This window comes from Harpia harpyja, chromosome Z (assembly GCF_026419915.1).
Source record: "Harpia harpyja isolate bHarHar1 chromosome Z, bHarHar1 primary haplotype, whole genome shotgun sequence".
Taxonomy (NCBI): Eukaryota; Metazoa; Chordata; class Aves; order Accipitriformes; family Accipitridae; genus Harpia; species Harpia harpyja.
The window spans coordinates 28,536,894-28,560,659 of record NC_068969.1 but is presented as its reverse complement, the minus strand read 5'-3'; the positions used below and the strand labels follow the sequence as shown (position 1 = coordinate 28,560,659).

Below are 23,766 nucleotides of genomic sequence, written 5' to 3'. Positions count from 1 at the left end.
TACATGTTTTTTATCCTTATGAACTTCATTTTCAGACCACAAGTGATTTTGCTGCTCTCCCCGATGCCCAGCAATGCAGTCAATGTTCAATGGGATAGTGTAGGTTCTTCATTCACTTTGAATAGAGTTAATTCAAATGGAAAATTAACATTTTTCAGCCCTCAGATATTTTCCTAAAATAGACCACATCACAGAAATCACATTTTGTCATGTACGTACAACCTTTAAGGTAAGGATTGATAAAATAATTGAGCTTAGGACTTGTTAGGAAGCTATTGAGCAGATGTGGAGTAATTTAAACAATTTACTCAAGTGACTCAAGACTCCTCCATAGCACTGACTAAGCCTTAGTCTGGTTACTAAAAAAATAACCATAATTTTAGGTTGACAAGTATTCTAAGTGACTTCAGGGATCAGATACAGACTCATCAGAAGCGGACAGAAGCGCGGTTGACACGATCTGAAGAAGATCAAGCCCAGCACAGGCATCAGCTGCTTAACTGGGTGAAGGAGAGACTGGTAAGACCTTCTGGGTTGGCAGCCCAGGGCACTGGGGTGGCCTCCAGCCCTCCCAGGACTGGGAGAGAGGAGCACTGCTCCTTTCACCTTGATCCCAGCAGGTACCAAGTCACACACACAAAAAACCCTGAGATCTGACACAAAACCAGGTGCGTCAGGACACAGCCAGCAAAATGGTGAATTATGGAAATCATGTAATCCTAGATTAATTTATTTTGGAAGGGATAGCTGGAAGTCGTAAGATTCAACCCCTTGCCCAAACAGGGCCAACAACAAAGTCAGGGCTCGAGCCTCGTCCAAGTAATTTCTGTTTCCGAGGATGGAGATCCCTCAGTGCTCTGCTCATCCCGGGAAATAAAGTCCTCCCTGGTTATGGCACCACTTCCCAGCTGTGTAGCCCCGATGTACCAGACGATGGCATTTTTCCTGTCTCACAGTGAGTGTTGGTGCCACCACTGAACACCGCCCAGTTCCATTCATTGGCAAGCTCGGAAAAGGAAGGGATTGTCTGTGCAGATTCTGCCTGGTTTTAAATACAAACCCCCACCAACCTGCTGTCAGTACATTAAAACGCAGTGTGTTTCGGTTCCACAGCAGCAGTCAGCGCTTGGCACAGGACCAATGCCTTTTCATTAGTTCCTTCACAGCTTTTAAAGTTTTTCCTCCTTTGCTGTGTGCAGTTCATTCTGCTTCAGAGTTCAAAAACGATCGAAACGTGATCACTGTGTCTTAGCACCAGGATGAAGGCTGCTGATCAAAGACCAGATTGAGAAGTCACTTGGAACTAAAATGCTCCTGAACTTTAATCTCCATTTATTCTGCCTGATGATGATCTCTCGTACTCAATGCGACCAACACTCAGTGCAGCCAGGATGATATTAAAAACATTTCTGACTTGTCAGCTGCTATCTCAAAGCTACCATTTGAGTTCCCTTCCTCCACTAATAGTTTTTGTGATTATTTTGCAGGAAACACACCAATATATGTGGTTACTCTCCCCTAAGGGAGATCGCTGTGCCAAAAATACAGCGTTTAATAGGAGCTAAAGCTTTCAAAGCCACTCTTAAATAGGTTGAATAAGGAATGCGTTCGTTTTTCTGTGTACGCATACACGTACACAGCGGCACGCGTGGTCGTCCTTTGGATGGCACCTCCGTGAAAGCACAGCTCAGTGCCTGGGAGCTGAAGGAAACCTCAGCACGAATGCCAGAGAAAAAAGGAGTCGGAGATGAGCTTCAACCTGCGCCAGGAAGGGCACCGGTCCTGCTGAGCAGGGTGCCCTGGCAGCGGTCCCGGTTCTGTCCCTCGGGCAGGCTGAGAGGACACACGATCCAGCGCGTGGCCGGGGCTGTGAGGACCAGGGGATGGATGGATGGATGGATGGATGGATCTGGCGGGCTGCGTGGTGGTGACGGAGCCATTTCGGGAGCGTAGAGCGGCAGCTCGGTTATTGCCGGAGCTGACTCACTCCGCCAGCCACCTGCACTGCATGGGGATGTTTGTACACTCACAGCACGTTCCACCACCATGCTACGCTCTGTTTAGGCTCAGACAGCTCTGCCAGGTTTGCAAACACCTTCCTTGGGAAGCAGAGCCATCGCCTTAGGCCCACAGGATTCCCTTGCCTGCAAGGGCTAAAGACAGTTGGAGGATTTTGAGCAGATTGACTGGATTTGGAGTTGACCAGAGGACTCGGTGCAACTTGAAGATGAAGGAAGGGGTGGGCAGCTGCGCTGCTCAGGTTTGAGCATGCCTCTGAGGAGGGTGAATTGCCTCCAGGAGCTGTGCTGAGCTCAAAAGAGGGAGAGGACTGCTCGGCATCCCTCGGTTAGGCAGCCCTTACAGGGCTCAGCCTCCTTGCTCTTGGCAGCAGCCGAGCTGGGTTTACACCACGGTGTCGCACCCTCTGGGTCAGAAAGCTTGGGCTCGAGATGGGTGCATGAAAGCAACCTGAGACGGGTTGTCTGAGTTCCCAGTCTCACGTTGCAAAATGGGACAGCAAATCACAGGATTTAAATGAATAAATAAATAAAATAATAATTAAAAAAACACCTTTGCTCTGGCCCAGCCCCAATTTCCCAGTTTATTTAGTTCATTGGGGAAGAGAGGATCGACACATCTTCTGGGGTACCAGACCTCACCTGCATTTATTCAGTGCTGTCACGCACGGGATTAGGAAGCAAGACCAATTGAATGCATAGTTGGCAGGAGGCAGGTTAATGTGGGCATACGTAAAGTGTCTTACTATAAACCTGTGTTATGTATTTAAAGGAAGGCACAGAAAAAAGAGTAGAAGAAAAGCTCCTACTTCTGTCACTAAAGCTAGAACAAATAGATAAACCACAGAAATACAAAAAGCAGTTGAACCAGATGAAAAGCGATGAAAAAAACCTGCACGCGAGAATCACCAGATTTGAAAGACAGATTTGGAAGGAGCTTGAGGAAATCCAAAATGAATACAGATCAGGTGAGGATGGGCTTTCATGCAATTCATTTTTAAAATAAATTTCTACAGTAACTTGCTGCTCCAGAAAATACTTTACAGTAAAGACAGAAAGACATTAAAATTACTATTTCTCTCTCCCAAACCCCATATACAGATGTGTATGGGTTAGCCCGCTTGTCTTTGCAAACAGCCAGCATGACATTTGCACACAGGTTGCTTTCTCTTCCTAAGCATCTCAAGGTAACATCATTTCAAATGCAATTTCACAACCTGTTTTCCAGAATTTTTAGAGCACCTATTTCTTCTGTTAGCAAGGACGCTCACCTTCATTGTGAGGCACAAGTCATTCCCTTTTGCACAGATCTTGCTGCTGAGATCACATTTGACGGTTTTGTATCATTTCCATCCTTTACTCCCCATTCTTAACAAACAGTAGGTGGAGAAAGAGGCACCTGGATGAGTTACAGCTGCCTGACACAGACCATACATTGTGCACGTGAAGAGGGAAGCAGTTAGATAATGCTGAATACATGGCAGCTGCCTCTTAAGGGGACAGTCACAGTAATTTATGTTACAGAGTATGAACTGCTTTACCAATCTGAGATGATTCTGGCTATCCAACTTTCAGCAGCAATTAGGCTTTCACCTGGCACTGAGCCCAAGGCCTTCACAAGGAAGTTTTTTGCCCACTGTAATCTATTCTGTGTCACTCAAACCTAATTATTGTAATACCCTCCACTTGCAGCTGATCATGGAAACACAGTGGACACATCAGGTTATCAAAAAAAAAAAAAAAATCTCAGCCATCTCTCCAAGGGAACAGATGGCAGAAAATCATTACACAAGGGCTTCACATCTTACATGTTCTCACTTGAAACTCGAGCATCTGGTTCTCGTCTTCCAAGCTGTCTGTGATTGAGGACCCCAGCTCTCTACTTCAGCTCTGATTCCTTAGTCTGCAACCCACCTACAAGCCCAGCTCCAAAGCTGTGGCAAACCAAGCTCTAAATTAGCTAAGGTCCTTGTGCAGCTTGACACAGGAAGGCTTGGCTGTCTACAAGACCGTCTGAGTGAGCACAAGAGAGCGTCTCAAAGCAAGCTGTAGCTAAGAAATTTCAGAATAAAAGATTCTGGTGCTGAAAGGAGAGAGTTCTTCAAATTCCTGCCTGCAGAAATTTACGACAGAAGAGATCTGTTTATATCAAACTTTGGCCATGCTTGTGTGCAAACTCAAGTCCAAGGATTCCTCTTTCCCATGGCAGTTGTTTGGCAGGGGCTGATCCCCAAAATGGGGGAAAAGAGGCCACTGAAGAGGTGCGGAGCAGCGTGAAGGGCACAGAGGCAGCCTCTAGGCTGTCTCAGCAGCTGTTTGTGCTTCAGCACAGATTGGCATCTTGGAAATCAGAGACATGTCTGGAATTTTAAAATTCTAAGCAGTATGCAGCGATTTGGTTGAACACTATCTAGACTGTAGCAGTGACAAAATTAATCCATATTAAACAATCATTCCAAAAAGAAAAAGAAAAACATGTCATCAGCTGCCATGTTACAATAAGCACTTTAAGAAAAAAAAAAAAAAGAGGAAGAGAATTAATTTTAATCCACTGTTAGGCTGCTTGCTCGCTAATAAGTTGACACCTACATGACACACTGGACAAATGTAAAGAACTGCTACGTTGTAATTTGAAAGTTATTGCAATGTGGAAACAGCTGGGTAACAGCAGCTTACAATTCTACTTTTCCAGTCTTTATTGACAATATTTGACTGTACGGTGGTCCAAAAAAGGGGCATCAGGTGCTCTGTAGCTCTGTTTTGGAAAACAGTATGTTTGCACTCTCCCATTTTTCTTTTTATATACTTATATACAGATGCACAAAAAATTAGTTGGTGAAGCTGAGCTCCCATTCTCCCAGAAGCACATGACAAAGTCTCAGATGAAGCGTAATTCTTACTTGCAGTTGCTACAACTCCAGGAGTTCCGTGGCACAAACCTTGCTATCGGGTAGGCAGACTGCAGAGCAACAGTGTCAGTATCAGATGGGAACACAGAGTCTTTGATTCAAAATAAGAACTGCGTACTTAAAAAACCCAACCTGAACCGAACCAAAAACCCCAATGCTCAATGAAAGAACAATATGCTTTAAGGCTAGCAATACCCTTGGTTTTAAAGACAGACATAGTATTTTCTTTACTCCACACCACAAATCTGATGTCTGATGTCAACTGCAGTTTACAGCTATGCGTAATTATGCTTGGTATCATCCAATGTATTGGAAGATATGATTCCTAGAGCAAGGAGCTTGCAACCCAAGCTGTTAATGCATGTCCATGGTATTCAATAAAATGATGAAATAGATTGGATTTAATGTGCTGTGTATTAAATGCGGGTCAGAAACCTCTGCAAAGAAAAAGAAGAATCTATTAATGTATTGAAAGGAACCACTGTTTAATTAATTGTTCCTATTCTTCTGCCAGGATTTCAATCCATTCGTGAGTCTCTGGAGCTGCTCAAACAAATACAGAATACAAAGCTGAAACTTGAAAAAAAGAAAATTCAGAAAGACATTAAAAAGAAACAATGAAAGTAACCTCCCAGAAGATTGAACACCAAGAGCAAGCCTTGTCCACTCTCGCAGGTGGTCTCTTCCAATGAGAAGCAGCATTGAGTTAAAGCAGCAGCCTTTAGACACACCTGATTTTGTCTTCCCCTGTCCCTGTAGGATGTTGTTGCTATTATGATTACTAATATGATATTGTGCAGCCACAAAAATAACAGCTCTGCAACACTAACAGTCTTTTTCACACCAGTTTTACAACAGAATACTTCACTGTAGAAGAAAAACTTTAAGGACTGACTTAAAATTTTACAAGCAGATTTCATACAAAAGTATTCATAGTATTTAAAGGACTTTAAAAACACAAGTACTCAGTTATTAAGCATGGTTAGCCCAGTCCTGCCATAAGCTACATTGGTTTTAGATTGGTGTAACTATTGAAATCAGGTCTATTAAATTCCTCCAGCTGCACACAAGGTGTATGTTGTATGTAGTAACAGCATTACAAAAACTGGTATCTGAATATCTACTGATGCATGATTTGGACCTATTATAATAAGTTACTGGATCATTAAAACTAGCTAATAAATTTAGTACAGGTGACAAAATGCAAGTTAATTGTTAGCAAATGCATTATTAAGAAGGTTTATTTCTTGTCTTCTCTGACTGAATAAAAGTTAGAAGTGGTTTGCAGCAGAATGCCTAAAAATGTAACTGACACTATGGGTTTTGTTTTGCTTCAAAAACCAAGAAAAACCACCTGGAAATAAGGAGAAAAACTCTGTGAGTAGGGCAAAAGAAACGTATCAGTATCATTTCCCAGCAGAAGCTAATGATAGCAACCATCCATTGCCCAGAGAAGAAAATTCAGGACTCAGATAATCCTTCTCGAATAATCCATGTCTCAAGTCTCTTGTGCTTCTGGCTCTACAGAAAAGCAGGTTTCTCAAGCCATGCGTTGCAGGTGGCTTCTCTGAAAAGCCAGACCTGCACTGTGACAGCTGAAACTGAATCGATGCAGTCAGCCAGGAATGCCACTTCAGCAATTAATCACATTACTCCAGCATGCAAAACTTTCCTACATTTAAACTTCCTCCAGTGAGTAAAAAGTCCTAGAAATTACTCACATCTTGTAAAAGCCGAAGAACAGCCACCATCGCAGATGACCTGTCTGCATTTTGTTTGTGGCCAGGCTCTTTAGAGCCAAACTCCATGGGAAAGACTCCCAGCCTCGCGCCTGCTTTCAGGTCAGGTCTGTGTTTGTCGCATTTCCTACAAGCAGCAGGAAACCAGCAACACCAAAATCCCAACAACGTGCAGCAGTTTCTGAGCTGCTCTGAATCCCTATTTCAGTCTCACTGTATGTTCCCTCCATTACAGGGGGCTCTGCCTTCGCTGCAGACTTAGAAGTCCACTACTGCAGTCATAGCAAGAGATTTGGGGTTGAAGGCAGCCTCCCAAACAGTTTTTCTTTAGCTCCTTCTAGGCACTCTTGCCATTTTTTGCCCATGTACTTGGCTGCCAGTGAAGCAGCAGTTAGTGTGGCTTGGTGCATCTGCACCCCCACCCCATGTACCCTGGATGCTGCTGATGAACAGCAAAAAGGTGAAATACAAGGTTACTGATGAATGTGTTTCTAAAAGCGTATGGTGTCAAAAAAAAAAGAAAAAAAAAAAAGAGAGAGAAAAAAAGCCAGGAAAACCTTCAAAGTCTAACCCTTAACAGAGAGAAGGACAGAAGTATTGCTGCACATTTCCTGTATCTATCTATCTATCTATCTATCCATCCTATCGCATGGCAGTATGGCACAACCGAATGTTGCTTTATCTAAGCACTGATTTGTATGATTATAGCAGATGGGTTTGAGGGCCTAATTATAAATTCAGGTCACACAAGAATATATATTTGGAACGTTGCTATTGTTTGAGTGATTTCACTGCATAAAGAAGTTATCTCAGTATTTATCACTCCACACTGCAACCAAACTCAAAATGATCCCTCTCTCCCCTAAGAACACTAAATTTAAAAGTTATTTAACTGTCAGCTGTTCAGTTAAATCAGTAGAAAGCAAATTAACTGGGAGAGAGGGAAAACTAAATTCTAGACATCCAGGATGATATTCAGCTGGGCTGCAGGATTAGGGATGTACTTTTCCTTGCAAAATGGTACATGCTGCATTTGTGCAGCATTAAAACAGTTCTTAAGGGTTTTATGTCTACAAATTTAAAAAATAATTATTTTTTAAAAAATATAAAATGTACCAAACAACAGTATTGCATATTTGTTGTTAAACTCTAAGGTTAGGAAGACTATCTCAATTAATGCAATTGCCCACTGTACTTTGTGATACCATTCTGAGAGACGCTCAAAAGATGAGTAGAAATCCAATCCAGTGATTCTGGGGAAATACTGAGAATGAGATGAACATGCATAACCCAAACAAATAAATGAAATTCTCAGAAGCAACCTTCGTATCTGAAGCAGAGAAAAGTTCTACCTAGAAATTCATTAGATCTCACTCCATTCTGCCTTCAGCATAAACCACCATAATAAAACAAATTACAGCTGGGGAATGTTTATTTTTTTCCCCTTTACTGTAATAGCAGCTGAACGTATGACTTCCCAGGCAGTGAAATCCATAAACAACGCTCCATTCCCCAACTCAGTGATGCTTATGTGCCTCTGTACAGTACTTCACATTCTAAAGCTGAGCTCTACAATAGTGTAAAATATAGGGCAATCTCAACCTGCATGAATTTACAAATTTTTTCAGTGTTACAGCAGACCTTCTACAAGTGCTGATTTTGTAGAGGCTATACATTGTTAAAAAAATGAGGAGAACAAGATTTTTACCTCATATTGTTGAATTTTACAGAAGCTTAAACTTAAACTCATATTCTCTGAGCACTTTTCAGTGAGTGGGTGGTACAGATACATATTGTTTTTTTTCCTACAGGGCATGTAATACAACTTCGGGCTATATAATAATCTTGTTCAAGGAGTTCACCACTGATCACAGAGAAAGTAACTTCATGGTCTTCTGAAGAGAAAAAAGATACTTTTTTTTTTTTCTAATACAGAATATTCACAGTTGACAGTTACTTAGCTGGTTTCTCTGGCCTGTTGTTACTTGTCTGTTCTCCTAGGTGTTAGGAAGTGTTTAAGGTTTAGTGCTGAGCAAAGTCTAGGCTAACGCTCATGTACAAGCATTTCTGCCTCACAGATTAGCAAGGGCAGGCAGCCCCTTGCTGTGCTGTCGTCAGGCTGTCGATGACGGCTCTCCCACCACTTGAGTAGGAGGCACAAATATCAAGACGGCACGCCAAGGATACGAACTATAGGCTGGAAGAACTTTTCCAGTCTTTTAATAGCAGCAAGCTAAAAAAAGTTACTGCTAGTCTTGAGAGTCACGAGTCTGGCTTTTGCAACATTCCCTTTTAATATTTGCAGTTACTGATAGTTCAAGACTATGTGACAGCAGGCTGTGAAGGGAACCACAGTTGATCTAAATTTACTGAAAAAAATCTTTTTAAGGATGGTACTTTGCATTGAGATGGGTGGGAGAATGAAAGTGTGGGAGACAAGGAGGGATTCTTGCCATTCAGAGAAGTTTCTACTCACCTCCACAGAGTAGAAACCCCAGCCTACTGAGCTTGGTTTTCCTCTTTAAAATGACAGGGGCACGCTTGCAGCTCTCGCCTGCTTTCCAGACATCACTGCACATTGCTGGTGCAATAGAAACCCCCCCACACCCCAGCTCAGCATCCTGCTTTCTCTAAGCCTGAGACAGTTTGTTCGAAAACCAAGTCTATGTTCAATGCAGTCCCACTGCACGCCTTGGAAGTGCCCTTTCTCCTCTGTCATATGGGATTGTATGAGCCGTCCTAAGACTTTCGTGGACAGACAGTAATTTTAAAAAACTTTAAACCAGGAAACAGACAACTATCGTGACTCCTGTCAACAGCTTGAAAATCCTAATGGTAACAGTAACAGACCAGAAACATCGCTTTTTTTTTTTTTATTTTTCATGTACATAAAGGTAAAATAACATCACGTCTTAAGAACACTGTTATGATTCATCCAATCAAGCAGTCAGCAGCAGAATTACTAAGACGTAAACAGAGCCTGTTACACACCCTTATAAATATGACCCTGTCCCTGATGATCACAAGCTTTTCTTGATGGGAATGTTTACTGAAGCCTGCAGTCAAGAGGATACACTGCTGTAATTAAGATTAGCTAAAACCAGAAATATTTTAAAAAACATAAACTGACACCATGCATGAAGTTCCAAGTGTATTTGGGTCTCAACTTCAAAAAGTATATCAGAGGAATACAGGCATTTTAAATCTCTGAATGTTTTAGAAGATCTGGGAGAGAAGAAAAGTTTGCTGCTACTTAGCTATTAAGATTCTGTGTCAAGACAAAGAGAAAAAGTAGAAGCCTTTCCAAGCTTGCATCACTGCCAATGCAGTTAATATTGTACTTTTGTGTGTGGCCAAGGGGGAAATACACACAAGTACTCCCCATTGTGAATAGCGCTGAAGTGAGTGAGGAAGAAAATAAAAGGAAAATTTAGGGTTTTTCTTTAAACTCAAGTGTATTTTTACGGTGGAACTCATGTCACCAAGAAAATAACCTACTTTTGTTCAAGAAAAAGTAAAACTAAAGACAAAGTTGACGCAATAAAAAACCAAAACCAGACACAAACAGAAAAGCCCAAACCACATATGCTCCTGGAAGATGGACTGATTAAGTTGCATGAATGGAAGATTTTTCACTTGAGATAGTCCATACTAGGCACTTGATGACAATTTCTCATTTAGTTCCAGAGCTCTAGCATCTCCATTAGCTTTGGCATTTTCTTTAAGTACCTGCAGAGAAAAACAAACAATGAAAAAAAGAGATTTTAATAATTTTAATGTTAGTATTTTATTGGCAATCGTGGATGCATTTTACTTTCTGCTACGCAGTTTCCCTAAAAGATTAAGTAACTCATAAGCCCAGATAGGAAATATTCAACATTACACATCAGCACTTAAAACTCCCACCCTGTCGTGACTTGCTAAACTTGTAGTCACTTGCAATGCACTACAACAGCATCATTTGTTACTTGAGGCTGAGACCATGTTTGACAATTAAGTTACCTGCTGGCAATGAAACAAGCAGAGCTAGATGAGACCTATCTTCCTGCCGACACACACTCACCTCCTGCTAGTACATTTGTATAAATCTAAATTTGCCAAACAGGAGCATTCTCTGCAGCTACTTAAACAAAACTGCCAAGGTATCTTTTTGCCTCCCCCATTTAAATTTACCCTTCCTTGATTTATTTTCCACACCTCCTATTTTCTACTAGTTAAAAAAGCTCCCATGACAGCCTGATGTTCACAGATGTTCATAAGCTCCTGGCACTTCTCTTGTAATCCAATCACATTATACATATTAAAAAGGAAAACTATTAAGTAGAATCAAGCAAATCTTTACTTTAGCCATTATTGTTACTGTACTCATTGGTAGGGAGTACAGATGACTTTGCAGAAGCAAGTGCAACGAGATCATATCAAGATCATCTTAACTCATTAATTCTACCTTTTTTATGAACCTGTGTGTCCATGTATGGATTTTCGTCAACACTGAGCCTACCTGATGTGTTGTACCTCCAAATGTACTTTGTTATGGATTCAAAGTTTCACCAGGGAACAGCTGTTAATCTGGGTAATCATCGTGCCAGTGGCAGAAGTGAGGAATTATTAGGAGAGTGTATTCAGAGTCTGAGTAGCAAAGTGATTCCAATTACAAGCCAAAATGAATCACCCCACTTTGCATCACATGAAAAAGCTGTGTGGATTTGTGAGTTTGACCAAATCCATTTGTGAAGTACTGTCAACAGAAACTAATGTAACATTTAATATGTACTGAAAATAATGTACCATTACAGACATAATAAAAATCTTAAGTACAGAAAAGTACAGCACTCTATTGTTCAGATCTTTTGGGTTAAGGACACCACACTGTTCCAGCCAGGCTAGCGGGAACTAACATTTTCAGTGCATGAATATATTCTGGTAAAATTCTGATAAAATGGTCTTTGTGTCTACTGAAGAGTCACCAGTAGAATTCTTGCCAGTTTGGATTAGAGAGAGATTTTACTGTTTGTTTTTCATTAGTATTACATGGACGAATGGAATACTTTGAAACAAACTGGATGCAATTTTGAAAATTGAGGTGCGTTTTGTCAGTATAGAATCCTTAAGCATTGCAACCTTTAGAGCAGGCAAGCCAGCACCTCCCTAGCCTCCCTCTACCCCACTTCCAAGTTGCAAGCACAATATTCAACATAAATAGATTGAATTTCTGTATAAAATGGACTGACTTACATCTATTAATTCATAATCGTCTTTGGCATACAGATGTTGCAGGAGGTACCAGCGTGCCACTGAAACTATGGTTTCTGGATTCCCTGGTTGATAAACCACTCTTTCCAACATTCGACGAGTCTCCCTAGAAGCACAACCAAAACATAATCCAAACCAAGTGCAACTGACTAGGTTGCATGTCACATACCAGTATCCCAGATCAAGCAACAATGACAAGAAGTAACATAAGGAAAGGTCCTTATTTCCATATCACCCAAGGCACTGACGGAGCAGAGTTGTACATTCTTTTGTTTCCTGTATAGTTGCATCTAAAATGCTAAGGAACACTGCCACCATTGTTATGCTTAATATACTACACTCAAGTTAGTGCTTTAACTAGCAAGTAACCCAAATTAGATTGACATAGCAGATTTTATGACTGTTACAATAACGTGATAAACATCATGATCTCTGATTTCAGTATGTGATCTGCTGAACAAGTACAGCAGGTATTCTCCTGTTTAAGAGCCATGAAATAAATCTTCTGGAAGACAGTGCACCTCAGAGAAGCAGGTACTACAGTAAATCTTAATAATCCCAACAGAATTTAATATTATACACAAATATATCTAATCCAGGCACTCACAAAAGGTACTGCAGTTCCTGCAAACACAGAGACAAGATATGACATTGCAGAAGAGAAGGAAATTGGAACAGAGTACTACACAAAGTCTAAAATTCTATTTGGCTGATACTGCCTTCCAACACCGCCAGTTTGTACCTAACCAAGACATTTTCAAATTCACCGTGTCATTAGAAATCTGGTAAAAACTGGCAATCAAGTTTAGGGATGTCATATTCATTCACTGGTGCTCCATCAGCTTTGGCTCTTTTTTCAAGAATTCTGTCCTTTATAACCAATGTGATTTTCTAGTACATGGTGATTTAACAGGCTGTTAAGAGGTGCCACCTGGTTTTTGTTTGCTATTTGTACATAAGATTAATTTATTGTTTTAGGATTTTGAAACACCTAGGCAGATCAATTAGATCTTGTGATATATCTTGCTGTTCATGTAAGTTAATATCTGAAATTGTAGTAAGACCAATTTTAATTGATTAAATAAGTTTTCAGCCCAACTTTGTTATAATCGACAACCATCACAATCACATTAGGCTGCCTGTCACCTTCTTAAAAGCCCACAGAGAAAGTAAGACAGTTTGTTAGAACTATCTATAAAACCAGGTGAAATTATTGAAAAAAACATCAGGAATATTCCAATTTTCCATAGCTTAAGCAAAAATACTGTAAAAGACAAACTGGACTTAATAACCAAACTCACAAAGTAGGAGGCTTCCAAGCCCCCCACCCGCAAATCTTCCTTCCCTTACTCAAAAAGTCACAACGAGCACCTGGTTGTTCAGGAATGAACATGAACTTTAACTGTGAGCCCAATTTAGGATCAAAATGAATCCCAGCAGTAGACAGGGTAGAGATATCCATTTCCACTATTTAACATTAATTGCTATTTAACAAGAGATTTGAGAATGTATAGTCTTCCTGATTAATTTATTTAGGTAACATGCTGTTAAAATAAAAGTTGTCTTACAGCTGTTTTTCTCTTGGTATGAAGGTCATATAGTTTTTTTGAAGAAAAGGAGGAAGATTCTGCTGCTTCCTGCTCCCCACACTACTAACCATCCTCCCCTGCCCCTTACAACTGCCATACTACTTCAAGAATTAATTCCTGTTTTCAATTTTCTTTTAGTTACTGCAGCTAGAGCTGGGGATAATGACCACTTGAACTTTTGGACAGTGTGTTCCATTTAAACTTAACAGAACATGCATACCTTGCTCCCATTTTGCGATTATACTGTAGCAGTGCTTGTAGGAGAGCTGCCAGGGGGCAAGATGAAAGTTTCAAAGCTTCAGTTGTTGCCTCCTGAACCAAGGATGGCCAGTGCTCATTTGAGACATTAGCCTATGATAAAAGGGGAAAAAAAAAAGAAAAAAAGGAAAAAAAGTAATAAAAGAAGAAAAAACAAAGAAATAACAAAGAGAAAAAAGAAAGGTCTTTATTTTAGTGTGTAGTGTAAATCAGTTTTTGTTTGCAGCTCTCTAGAGAGCAGGTTCAATTCAGGCTGTTCTGAGTTACACAAAGTATTTGGCAGGTTAGAAAGAGATTTCTTTAGAAAAAAACACAAACAGTGGTTAGGAGAGCCTGGAGAAGTCACATTAAATATTCTAGGACCAGCCTTGCCAGCATTCCACTTGCTCATTTATGCAAAGAATCTTTTTACTTTTTCCATACATGTTTTAGTAATGTTTTAATCACAAACCTTTGTTTGCTCTTCAGCTTGTAAATTTTCATCCCATGTACAATACTATTCTAGAACATAGAATTTATGCCCAGAAATAAAAACCAACTCCAAGATGGTAATTACCTAATAGAGCAACTACTGAACAAATCCCTATATCTTTTGGCTTAAGGAAAGTCTTATTATCCCCATTGTCTCCAAAATTACTGTACTTGAAGGGGTGCCCAAATTTTCATTTAGACAGATAATTGGGAGACAAGCAATTTTCAAACGCAGAGCTTTCTTGGATCTGAGCAAGGTTTTCACCAGGCTTTTGCACATTTCATTAAGCCAGTGCAGATTAGAGAGGCTGGACAGAAATCCACTGATCAGCTGCTCTGCTCATGCAAAAAGTAGAGATGAGATAATCAAATTCATACTAATTACATTTTTTAAACAAAGTCTTGTACATTCTCAGGCAATTCAGGCCAGCATTTGAAGAAGTAGTATTAATTAAGGTAGAGGGTACCTTGAAACCTGTGGAGATATTTAGGAGCTATAGGAAACAGGGAGCAGACCACTAGAAAACGGACAGAAGAATCATGGGAGGAAAAATCCTGTCACTTGACAAATTCTGCCTTTTGAAACATATGGCTTGTGAGAAAGAAACTTGACTACACTGAGGCGGATTCTCTTTTCCCACCAGGAGCAACAGCTTTGCAGCTTTATCCTTGGTAAAACTGATTGCCTTTTCTTAAATAAGCACTCAGGATATATGGGTTCCTTTGACTGATTTTGATTATGGCTGTTAGCTTGATCATCTGTTAAAATACATGAAAAAGCATTAGCCAAGATCGGAGCAGTATCTACCATTTACACCAGGCTTTAAAGAAGTCTGGTAGTGCACTTCAAGTTTCTAGAGCGACAATGCTTAAAGAGAAGAGACACTTGCCAAGAATTTGAGTTATGTTCACCTGGCCCCTCGGTGCAAGGAGTAGAATAATTTTCTTTATACCACAAGGTACACTTGCCTTAGATTGTCTTTATACTTCAAGGCAAGGCACCATATCTAGAAATGGCCATACAGCATAAAGTTACTTGAAACTTGACTGAAGTCTCCAGGCACCAGTGCAGTAAAAATGTTTATTAAGGCAGTTGTCTGAACAAGAGGACAGAGACTTGAAAGGTACGTCAATTTGGATTATCAAACTGAATCTGTTATTAGAGAAATAAGCCTTATTGAACAAGTTAGTCTCTGTATGTACACAGTGGTTCTATGTGATTATTTCACAGCAACCTCTCTTACAGAGACATTCTAAAAACAGTCCCCTGTCCCTTGCAGTCTCATTGTATTCTCTAGTTGTTTTAAATGCAGTCATTTAAACAGGGCCTTCATTTAAAGACTGCAGAAGCCCTACATCCCATGAACTCCTGTTAAATCATGCAGTTACGTAATTTTGATGATCCTACCATGCAGATTTCCAGTGCGAGCATAGCTAGCCTGAGCAGACTGGATAACTTCCCATTCCAGCTGCCCTGCTGTGATGCCAACTGCAGGCTCTTTCTGTAACACATCTCTGCTCCAACCATCATTCTTTGAGACTGATACACTTTTGCCAGCCACTGAAAATAAACATCAAACAAAATCAGTTATGGAGCCACCAAAACACGCATCCATTAGGTAATATCATTTAGTTCAATTTATGAGAGTACCACAGCACACTATGAGCTAAAACACCATCACCCACCCAGCCCTCATTCCAACAAAATACTGTGTACTGCCCTGCAGGAAAACGTAGTCTGCTGCAGAGCTGGCAGTACACCTCACTACAGTAACTTATTTTGGAGCTCCCTTGACCACCCATGGACAACTGTTTGACAGTTGTTTTAATATGGAGATTGCTCACACGTGAACAAATAACATGTCTGTCTTTGTGAAAGTCATCCTTCAGACTAGAACACTGTGTAGTGCCTCATTTGTCTCTAAAAGTTCTGTAGAGATGAAAAGGTCATTTTTCCTGTGGAACAAAGGTTTTTCCAGCCCATCTGAGTAATGCCAGGAACATGAAAGACATTACAATGTAAGACTCAACTCAGATGAAGGGTTGGGCTACACAGTTTCTGACATAGCAGGGTCATGCTGGAGGAGCTAGATAGGGTAGGAAGTAGACACTGGGATCTGTACAGAGTTTCATGCTCCTGCTGCCTGCTCTGCCAGCACAAGATGTCCTGGATTTGCTCACGAGAAGAAGGAAAAGAATTCTAACTCCTCCCTCTTTAAATCTGTAGTCATGTCACATTTTTTGAAGCAGACGCAGCCACAGGTTTCTAAATCCCTCACATGTACATGATATGCATCAAGATGCATAAGCCACATTTAGAAATATTCTTTGCTGGATCACCAAGCGAATGAAGCACTTCTTTCCCTTGCTTTTAAGCAAAGGTCCTTAGACTTTTGTTAGCTAAAGACTGCCTGGTGTTAGAAGGGGCAAAATTCCTAACCCATTCTGATGCATCAAAGTTATTTATCGTTAAGAAGAGACACACTAGAAAGTATTTATTAGCACTAATGAGATTGTGCATCCTTGACATCAAGCTGCAGGACTGCTTTGTAAAGTAGAAAATACATTCCTGTGCAGTAAAAAAAGAGAGTTCCTTGGCCTCAGCTCTTTGCAGCTGAAGATACCTAGCACTCAAGATGTGAGGACAAGAGAACCCTCATGCAAAGGCACAATGGCAGCTCTGCTAGATCAGCTTTTTTCTATTTTCCTGGTAAGCCACAGCACAACAATTAGAACAACCATCAGATCAGTAGTTCAGCAGCACTCCTAAATCTTGCAAAACAACCATTTAGACAAAAGCCAAAAACTTAAGCAAAAAGTAAAGTTAATGGCCCCTCTAACTTAGTAAAACTGTAAGGCATCACGATGGATACTTCTGAGTAAGACAAAACATTTATCAAACTCTTAGGAAATCTAGAGCCAGAAAACATAAAAGCATAGATCTAGCCATTCAGAACAGATGTAGCAGCCAGGCCTTTTCAGAATGCCATCCAAGCCCTAAGAAATATCTTCTTTAATTGAAGACTGAAAAGATCTTCCTCAGAGGTATCTTACCTGTAGCCTGGATTTAAAAAAAAAAACCAAAAGAACCCTTTCCCCCTGCAAAACTACATAGACTTTCACTTCACTTCTCCCTGCTTGTAAGCAAGATGATACTTGGCTATGCAAGGGATGCTTGAAGAATGTATATAAGCCCTAATTCAATTTTCAAAATATATTACTAAAATAGAGGATAAAATCACATCTTGCATGCCCCCATATTTTGCAAATCCAATCTGAATGAGTTCTGCAGTTCTGAAAGCTGAAGTCTCACAAGCCAAAGTAAATGTGTCAAAAAAAGCACCTTTCCACAAATGATACTCATATGTTCCAGAAGGGAAGAGGATCTGCAGCCTTATACCAAGTGAGATAATGATCTCTACAGCAGCCTTGCACTGATGTTCTAAGACTGAAATCTACTTTAGCGAATCTTACCACAAACAGGGTTTTATTTGTTCAAGAGGCAGAGGGAGCACCATAAATCCTGCAGCTATGTAGAGGACTCTAGAAGTTCATGGAATTTTTCTGAACAATGTGCTGCTAACATTGGTAAAGGAAGATAGTAACTGCAACAGCAATGGTTAGGAAATAAATAAATAAATATGCTGCATCACCAGAAAGATCTCTTGGCATGTGTGAGACAGACTTCTCAGATTGTCTCACGGAAGCAGCATATGAAGTGAGTTATAGCACCTGTTACTGGGACTGATTTCTCTTCCCTGCTGACTCAACTTGCTGAGAAGAACAGTGACACCTGACATCAGGAGATTACGGATAAAGAGTCTTATTCAGGTTTTCAGACCCTGAATAAGGAATTGTATATTACTACATTAGGAAACCATTTACTTCCATCTATTCTTATGGGTTATGAAATACTTAACTTGTTTCGGAATTCATGTCAAGTCACAGGTCCCTAAAGACACAGGTGTCAGGGGTTTATCTCAAGTTTTTAATCCTCCTGCCTCCATATCCCTTGCAGTCCTTATTATTTCAACTATTGAAGAAAATTAACATAATGTTACAACTTTATAATGAACTGAATATAAGCTGTTTCTTCTGTCACTGGCTGTCAGTGCACAAATAAAAGCAAAACAGTGAAATGAACTCTCACCCACTTATAGTGCATACTCTGCCGAGAGCGGCACACCAAAGTCAGCAAGAGGATCCACACTTACTTGCCAGGCTGCAACTGAAGTTGAACTGGTCATGACTGTCTTGCGAAGCTCATCCAGGATGTTGTCTGGAAGTTCTTTGTGAGACTGCAACAGCTGCTTACACTGAACTTGTCTCAAAAGCAAAAACAGAGCTGGGTGCTCAGGGCGGCTTTTTAAACCCTAAAATGAAAACAAGGCTTAACATGATATCAGAATTATAATTTCCAAATATAAGAAGACACTTTGATTTTTCCACTTCGGTTTTTACGGAAAACAGCACTGAAAGCATTCTCAGGATGCTTGCAACACAGCATTTTCCCCCTACTCTGCACAAAGGAGTGTTCCTGGAATTGACACATGAAAATAGATAAGGTTTTTTCTGTCATCAAAATACATTTGAAGTCTATCCTGAATTTTGTACATGTCCTACCCTTAGAGGTTTCTGAAAGACAGACAGGTAAATGGCAGACCTCTAGTGCTCCTTTGGTTTCAAAATCATTACAAGTTTGGGGCTGATTCAGGCAAAAACCTGTCCTGTGGCTAAAAGTGACCTTCAGAATGTTCCAAGCAATTTCAGTTCTCCCAGCTAAGGTCTTTTATTCTCACTGAAACAGAAGCACTTTACTAAACACTTCCTGTTCGGTAACAGCAGATACCTATAGACTATTTTTCGGAACAAACTCACGCAAAAAACCAAAGACAGAAAACTAGCTATATGTGGCTTTATCCTTCTGATGTGAAACAGGTGAAGCTTCTGCAAGTCATATTACATGTTATTTTACCTGTTCAAATCACAATACTTCCAAGAGTTATAACTCATACTGGATCTGTTCTAAGAAACAACACTTGTACTTTACACCCGTTTTTTTTTTAAAAAAAGTATGTTGCCTGTGAGTCCTTAACAAGCTGCTGCTTTGCAAAGAATACATGTACATGCAGAGACTTTCTGAAACCCAACAGAAGTTGCTAGTATTTGCTGCAATTTTCCCCCATTAACAAGTGTGGCATCACAGTGCCTGTCTCAAATGGAACAAGGGCAGTGCCCGACTTGTCACCCCCAGGTATACCGCTATTTGAGAATCCTGGGGTCCAAAACTGTCAATGAGAGCTTGGGGTACCACAGAGTGTTACTCCTGTTTCTTCACAAATTGCAGGCACTGACTGTCCCCTCTCCAAGCTATTTAACTAACAATCAAGACCCACCATAACCTCCCCCATACCCAGATACCACCTTGTATGGCTAGAAATCTCTGATCCTTGTTAATGTATGACAGGTCAGTGGACATCCTGGCCAGAAAAGGAAAACACCTCCTCACTACGTAAACAAAGAGACAAGAAAGTACTTCCCCCTAGAAAACCAGCATGTTCACTTAATCTGTTTGTTTAGGGTTTGATTTTTTTTTTTAAACTCCCTTCCCTATTAATACGGAAGTGCCATAAGAAAGGAGCACATTTGCATGGGAATAGTCATTTTCCTTAACTAAAATCAGGGATGTGTGCTGCTGAGTCCAACTGGTTTTTTGCTTATCTTTTGCCAAGTCTGTTCATGAACACATGAAACACACACTTGAGGCTTGTTAGCACCCCAGTCCCTTTCCCCAACTGTGTTGCCTGAAGACTTTTCCTTTTAACAATTAAACTTGTAGCATCCACTTGTGGCTCTGAAATGGAGTACCAACACAACAGAGCAGAAAACATTTAAGTCCCCTGCAAGTCTCCTACCCGGACTTCTTGCCTTGAATTTCTGTAATGTTTTGCTTAATACTAGGTTAATGAATAAAGGCAAGAAGGGCAGGCTTAGCTTTGTCATGTCATACACTGCTTGTTCCAACTATTAACACGGTTTTGGTGTGGCAAACAGAGTAAATACCTTGGGGAGGAGAGAAAATGCCAACAACTATCGCATCTTTTAGCTCTGATGGCACAGACAGTTGCTAATTCAAAGATTACCATTTTGTAAAATGCACACAAATCATGATTTCTATACAATTCTACCACAATCTGCCAGTATGATGCCATATACCTTGGTACAAAGAGCTTCAGCTTCTGAGAGTTTACCAGTCTCCTCTAGACTGGTAATAGCTTGACATAGACACCAGTCTTCAACAGTCTGGATATAATTACGTGGAAGATTATTTTCTCCAGCTGCAAAAACAGATAAAACACTTAACCGGATTACTGTATATGCTGTAGTGCCATACCATGTCACATGCTCTAGAGAGTAATGGAGAATTTTTAGTAGTATTAACCTGACATGGCTTCCTTCATTAGTAGGAACATTAAGAGATAGTAAAATTAAAAGCAGGAAGAGGGGGAAAAAGAATACACCATGTGAGTTAATGGTTTGAGAACATTCAATCAAACATGGAATTTTAATTCCAGTTTTCAGAACACTACAGACGTTGAACAAAGCTGAAACTGAGGTTATCACTCTACTAGAAAAGTTACAGAACTCAAGAATACTTTAGCCTTTCCTGGTAAGCAGTGTTCCTGTGCTCTAATACATTCATCCATCCATTTAGCCATCAGAGTTCAGAAGTACTATTATAAAAAAGCATTTGAGGCTTTGCAGGGGAAAGCAAGCTGTGATTAAGTAATTAACCCTAGCCGTGCATTAGGATTTAGCATTTTTATGTGATAAAATACAGTTATAGCTCAAACAACTACTGAGCAATTCTCAGCTTATTTGCAAGTTTCTGAAATTCAGAAGACTATTGCAAGCTTAGAGCATTTCAGTTTTATTGTATTTTTTTAAATTAGAAAACTTGTATAGCTTACTTTTGGCTGAAACTGTAGCTACAAGTATCATCTCTAGATCTGTTAGCTTCGGCTGAGTGTTGTTTAGACAGACAACGGTGTTTTCAGCATGACACGCTGCCATCAGCACTGCCCAGGCAGAAGGATTATCTAGAAAAGAATGGATAAAGGCAACTCGTGCCCATTCTAAATATGCTGGTAATTCATTTAGAATGGTCTTTACCAGATTAAGCATAAAAACATAGTCATCAGTGGAACCACACACTGTAAATAAGAGATAGCAAGAACAAGGCAAGTAATTCAATCAGACCCTTACATCAGCCCAGTCCAAGGCAGCTGATAACTATTTGCCTCTAACTAGTAAGATTCTTCAAATTATAAGACAAAGATGCTGTTTCTAAAGCCAGCTAATACATTTTTCACATAGCCACTGGTGTGCTAACCGAAGCTGCTAGTTACTTCTGACTCCACAGATTAAACCTGACTATTACTTAGTGCTGCATAACAGTGGCAGCAAAAATCCCAAGATGCCATCCACAGCTTTCAGTCATACAGACTCAGTCTTGTCTGACCACTAGCGTGAAAGTTAGGGCGATAGGTGCCTACGTCTAGCGTCAGCAAATTCCAGTGTCAGCTTTACCTTGACGTAGCCCCATGAAGAGCAACTATGAGTTGGAAGAGTTGGTCTCTGTCCTGAACTGGACAGAGCTCAGTTAAAGATTTCACCCATGTAAATTTTCATCTGAAAGATAATGAATTTTGCCAGCAAAATGAAACAAAGCTTGAAGATCTAACAATGTAAAATGTAAAGTATACTGCTTTTCCACAGCAGTCATAGTCTTGCATGTACCTGTAGGGAAGTAATTGAAATTTTTAACTTGCAGCCACACTAATTATCAGAGCAAAATTACTGCAGAAGAAACAATGTTTTGGTATTTCACTACCAAGTGCAAATTAGCACTTGAAAACCCCACTAGATTTGCACTTCATACATTTAATGAAGATCACCATTTAGTAACAGGAGAACAGTTGCCTATAGTTCATAACCAGCATATTGTAACAGAGCATTTGCAACCCAAATTCTCAAGCCAGAGGGAACATTTGTTTTTCTTTTTTGTCCAATATACTAAATAATATTTATCTCTTCTCCTGCTGAGGGATTAACAAATTGCCTGTGTTTTCAGCACAAGCCTGGAAACTCAGCGATTTTTTTCTTCTTGTTTGGTTTAATTCCCCATGTCTAAACTTGGAATGACAGTTAAAATTTCAACTCTAACCATTCTCCCCAAAACATACACAGGTAACCCAAAACAAGAAAACAACCCAAGAAAAGTAGATTTTTTTGTTAGCACAGTAATTTTGCTTCTGATGGGTAAAAAAATCACTAGTGTGTCTGAGAGCAAGAGTAACCTGGACAGAGGCGGATTGCCTTCTGAATATTTTTCAGAGGATTGTTTTTCTCATCTTCTAACATATGACATCCTGCTGCCAACTGATTAACTGCAATATTCAGCAGGACTTCCTATAAAACAGAACATAAAAGTGACTTAACACTGTAATATAAGTGATCAGATGAAATTAATTTTAGCATTGTTTATGGAATTATAAAGTCTGCATTCTAAGAAAGCCAAACCTTTCCATGGTTTACATCAAGTACATGTGCGATGTTTCCTGCCACAGCTCCCCCCTGCAAGATTGAAAAAAAATAACTGATTTGGTTATATGACTGATTAATTAAGAGATTTTATACAAAATGCAATGCTGAGGTCTTTTTATCTTTGTTAATCAGAAATACAAAGTTTGCACAATGAGATCTTTTCCTTGCCTAGAGCAAGATCTCTTTATAAAGAATTAGGAAGAGACATTCAGGATTAGAGCTTATCCATATGTTGTGTTTCTAATTTTACCCCATATAGGAAGAGGTTTGTTTTCAGGTGCTAGTTCTGTTTACATAATTGTCATAAATTAAGACAAAGTATTTATTTGGAGAAGAGGTAATAATAAGCATAAAAGCAGCAAGGAAATACTGGCTAATGCAAAAAGTGAAACTGACTAGATTAATCAAATTCAATGTATTAAATCCTAATATATATTTATATATACACATACATATGTACAAAACTAAATAAAAAAATTATACCTAGTACAGCCTTTTCTTGTTGGAAAAAATCTAGCAGATTTTTTCTGTAAGTTTATTTCAAGAAGATAAAGACTTGCTACCCCATGAAAGATGCAAATAATTGCATATATAACTTCAGTATGTACCTGTGCATTGCTCTGCATGTGCTTGTGTACGTAAGCCTTAAGCTTTCACATTAACTAGTGAATGTCCATGTACTGAAGGGTGGGGTTTTTTTTAGTTAAACACCACAGACTACTCAGGATGTAAACAGCACACATGTATTACAGCAATGCACTTACTTTTGCCTTTTGTGATGCATACAGTGGAACTAGTCGAGACAGAAGAGACCAGAGGGCAGGATTATCAGGGTTCCTGGGAAAAGAACAAAGATACTAGACTTTCTGGTTTAGATATGGACCTAGTCTTCCATGACTCAGTAGGCAGTTGCTATAAATCC

At 39.9% G+C, this 23,766-nt stretch overlaps 2 protein-coding genes across 9 annotated transcripts in view; one reads left to right on the top strand and one right to left on the bottom strand.

Moving 5' to 3' along the window:
• FAM81B (family with sequence similarity 81 member B) overlaps positions 1-5,548 on the top strand; it is a 42,744-nt gene extending 37,196 nt beyond the window's left edge. The window contains exons 6-8 of the mRNA XM_052776566.1: positions 384-519; positions 2,791-2,986; positions 5,442-5,548. Of these exons, the coding sequence (XP_052632526.1) occupies positions 384-519; positions 2,791-2,986; positions 5,442-5,548 (439 nt within the window). The remainder of the gene's footprint in view (positions 1-383; positions 520-2,790; positions 2,987-5,441) is intronic.
• Positions 5,549-9,804: 4,256 nt separating this feature from the next.
• SKIC3 (SKI3 subunit of superkiller complex) overlaps positions 9,805-23,766 on the bottom strand; it is a 51,856-nt gene continuing 37,894 nt past the window's right edge. For 7 of the 8 annotated variants that reach the window (XM_052776499.1, XM_052776500.1, XM_052776501.1 and 4 more), the window contains 10 exons: positions 23,609-23,681; positions 22,821-22,874; positions 22,598-22,709; positions 21,209-21,337; positions 20,454-20,575; positions 18,452-18,610; positions 15,646-15,798; positions 13,729-13,859; positions 11,902-12,025; positions 9,805-10,395 (listed from right to left, as the gene is read on the bottom strand). In XM_052776499.1, coding sequence (XP_052632459.1) covers positions 10,318-10,395; positions 11,902-12,025; positions 13,729-13,859; positions 15,646-15,798; positions 18,452-18,610; positions 20,454-20,575; positions 21,209-21,337; positions 22,598-22,709; positions 22,821-22,874; positions 23,609-23,681 — 1,135 coding nt within the window. In that variant the 3' untranslated portion in view covers positions 9,805-10,317. Of the gene's footprint in view, positions 10,396-11,901; positions 12,026-13,728; positions 13,860-13,902; positions 14,997-15,645; positions 15,799-18,451; positions 18,611-20,453; positions 20,576-21,208; positions 21,338-22,597; positions 22,710-22,820; positions 22,875-23,608; positions 23,682-23,766 lie in introns of those variants that run through there. The other variant, XM_052776503.1, reaches the window with a different exon arrangement.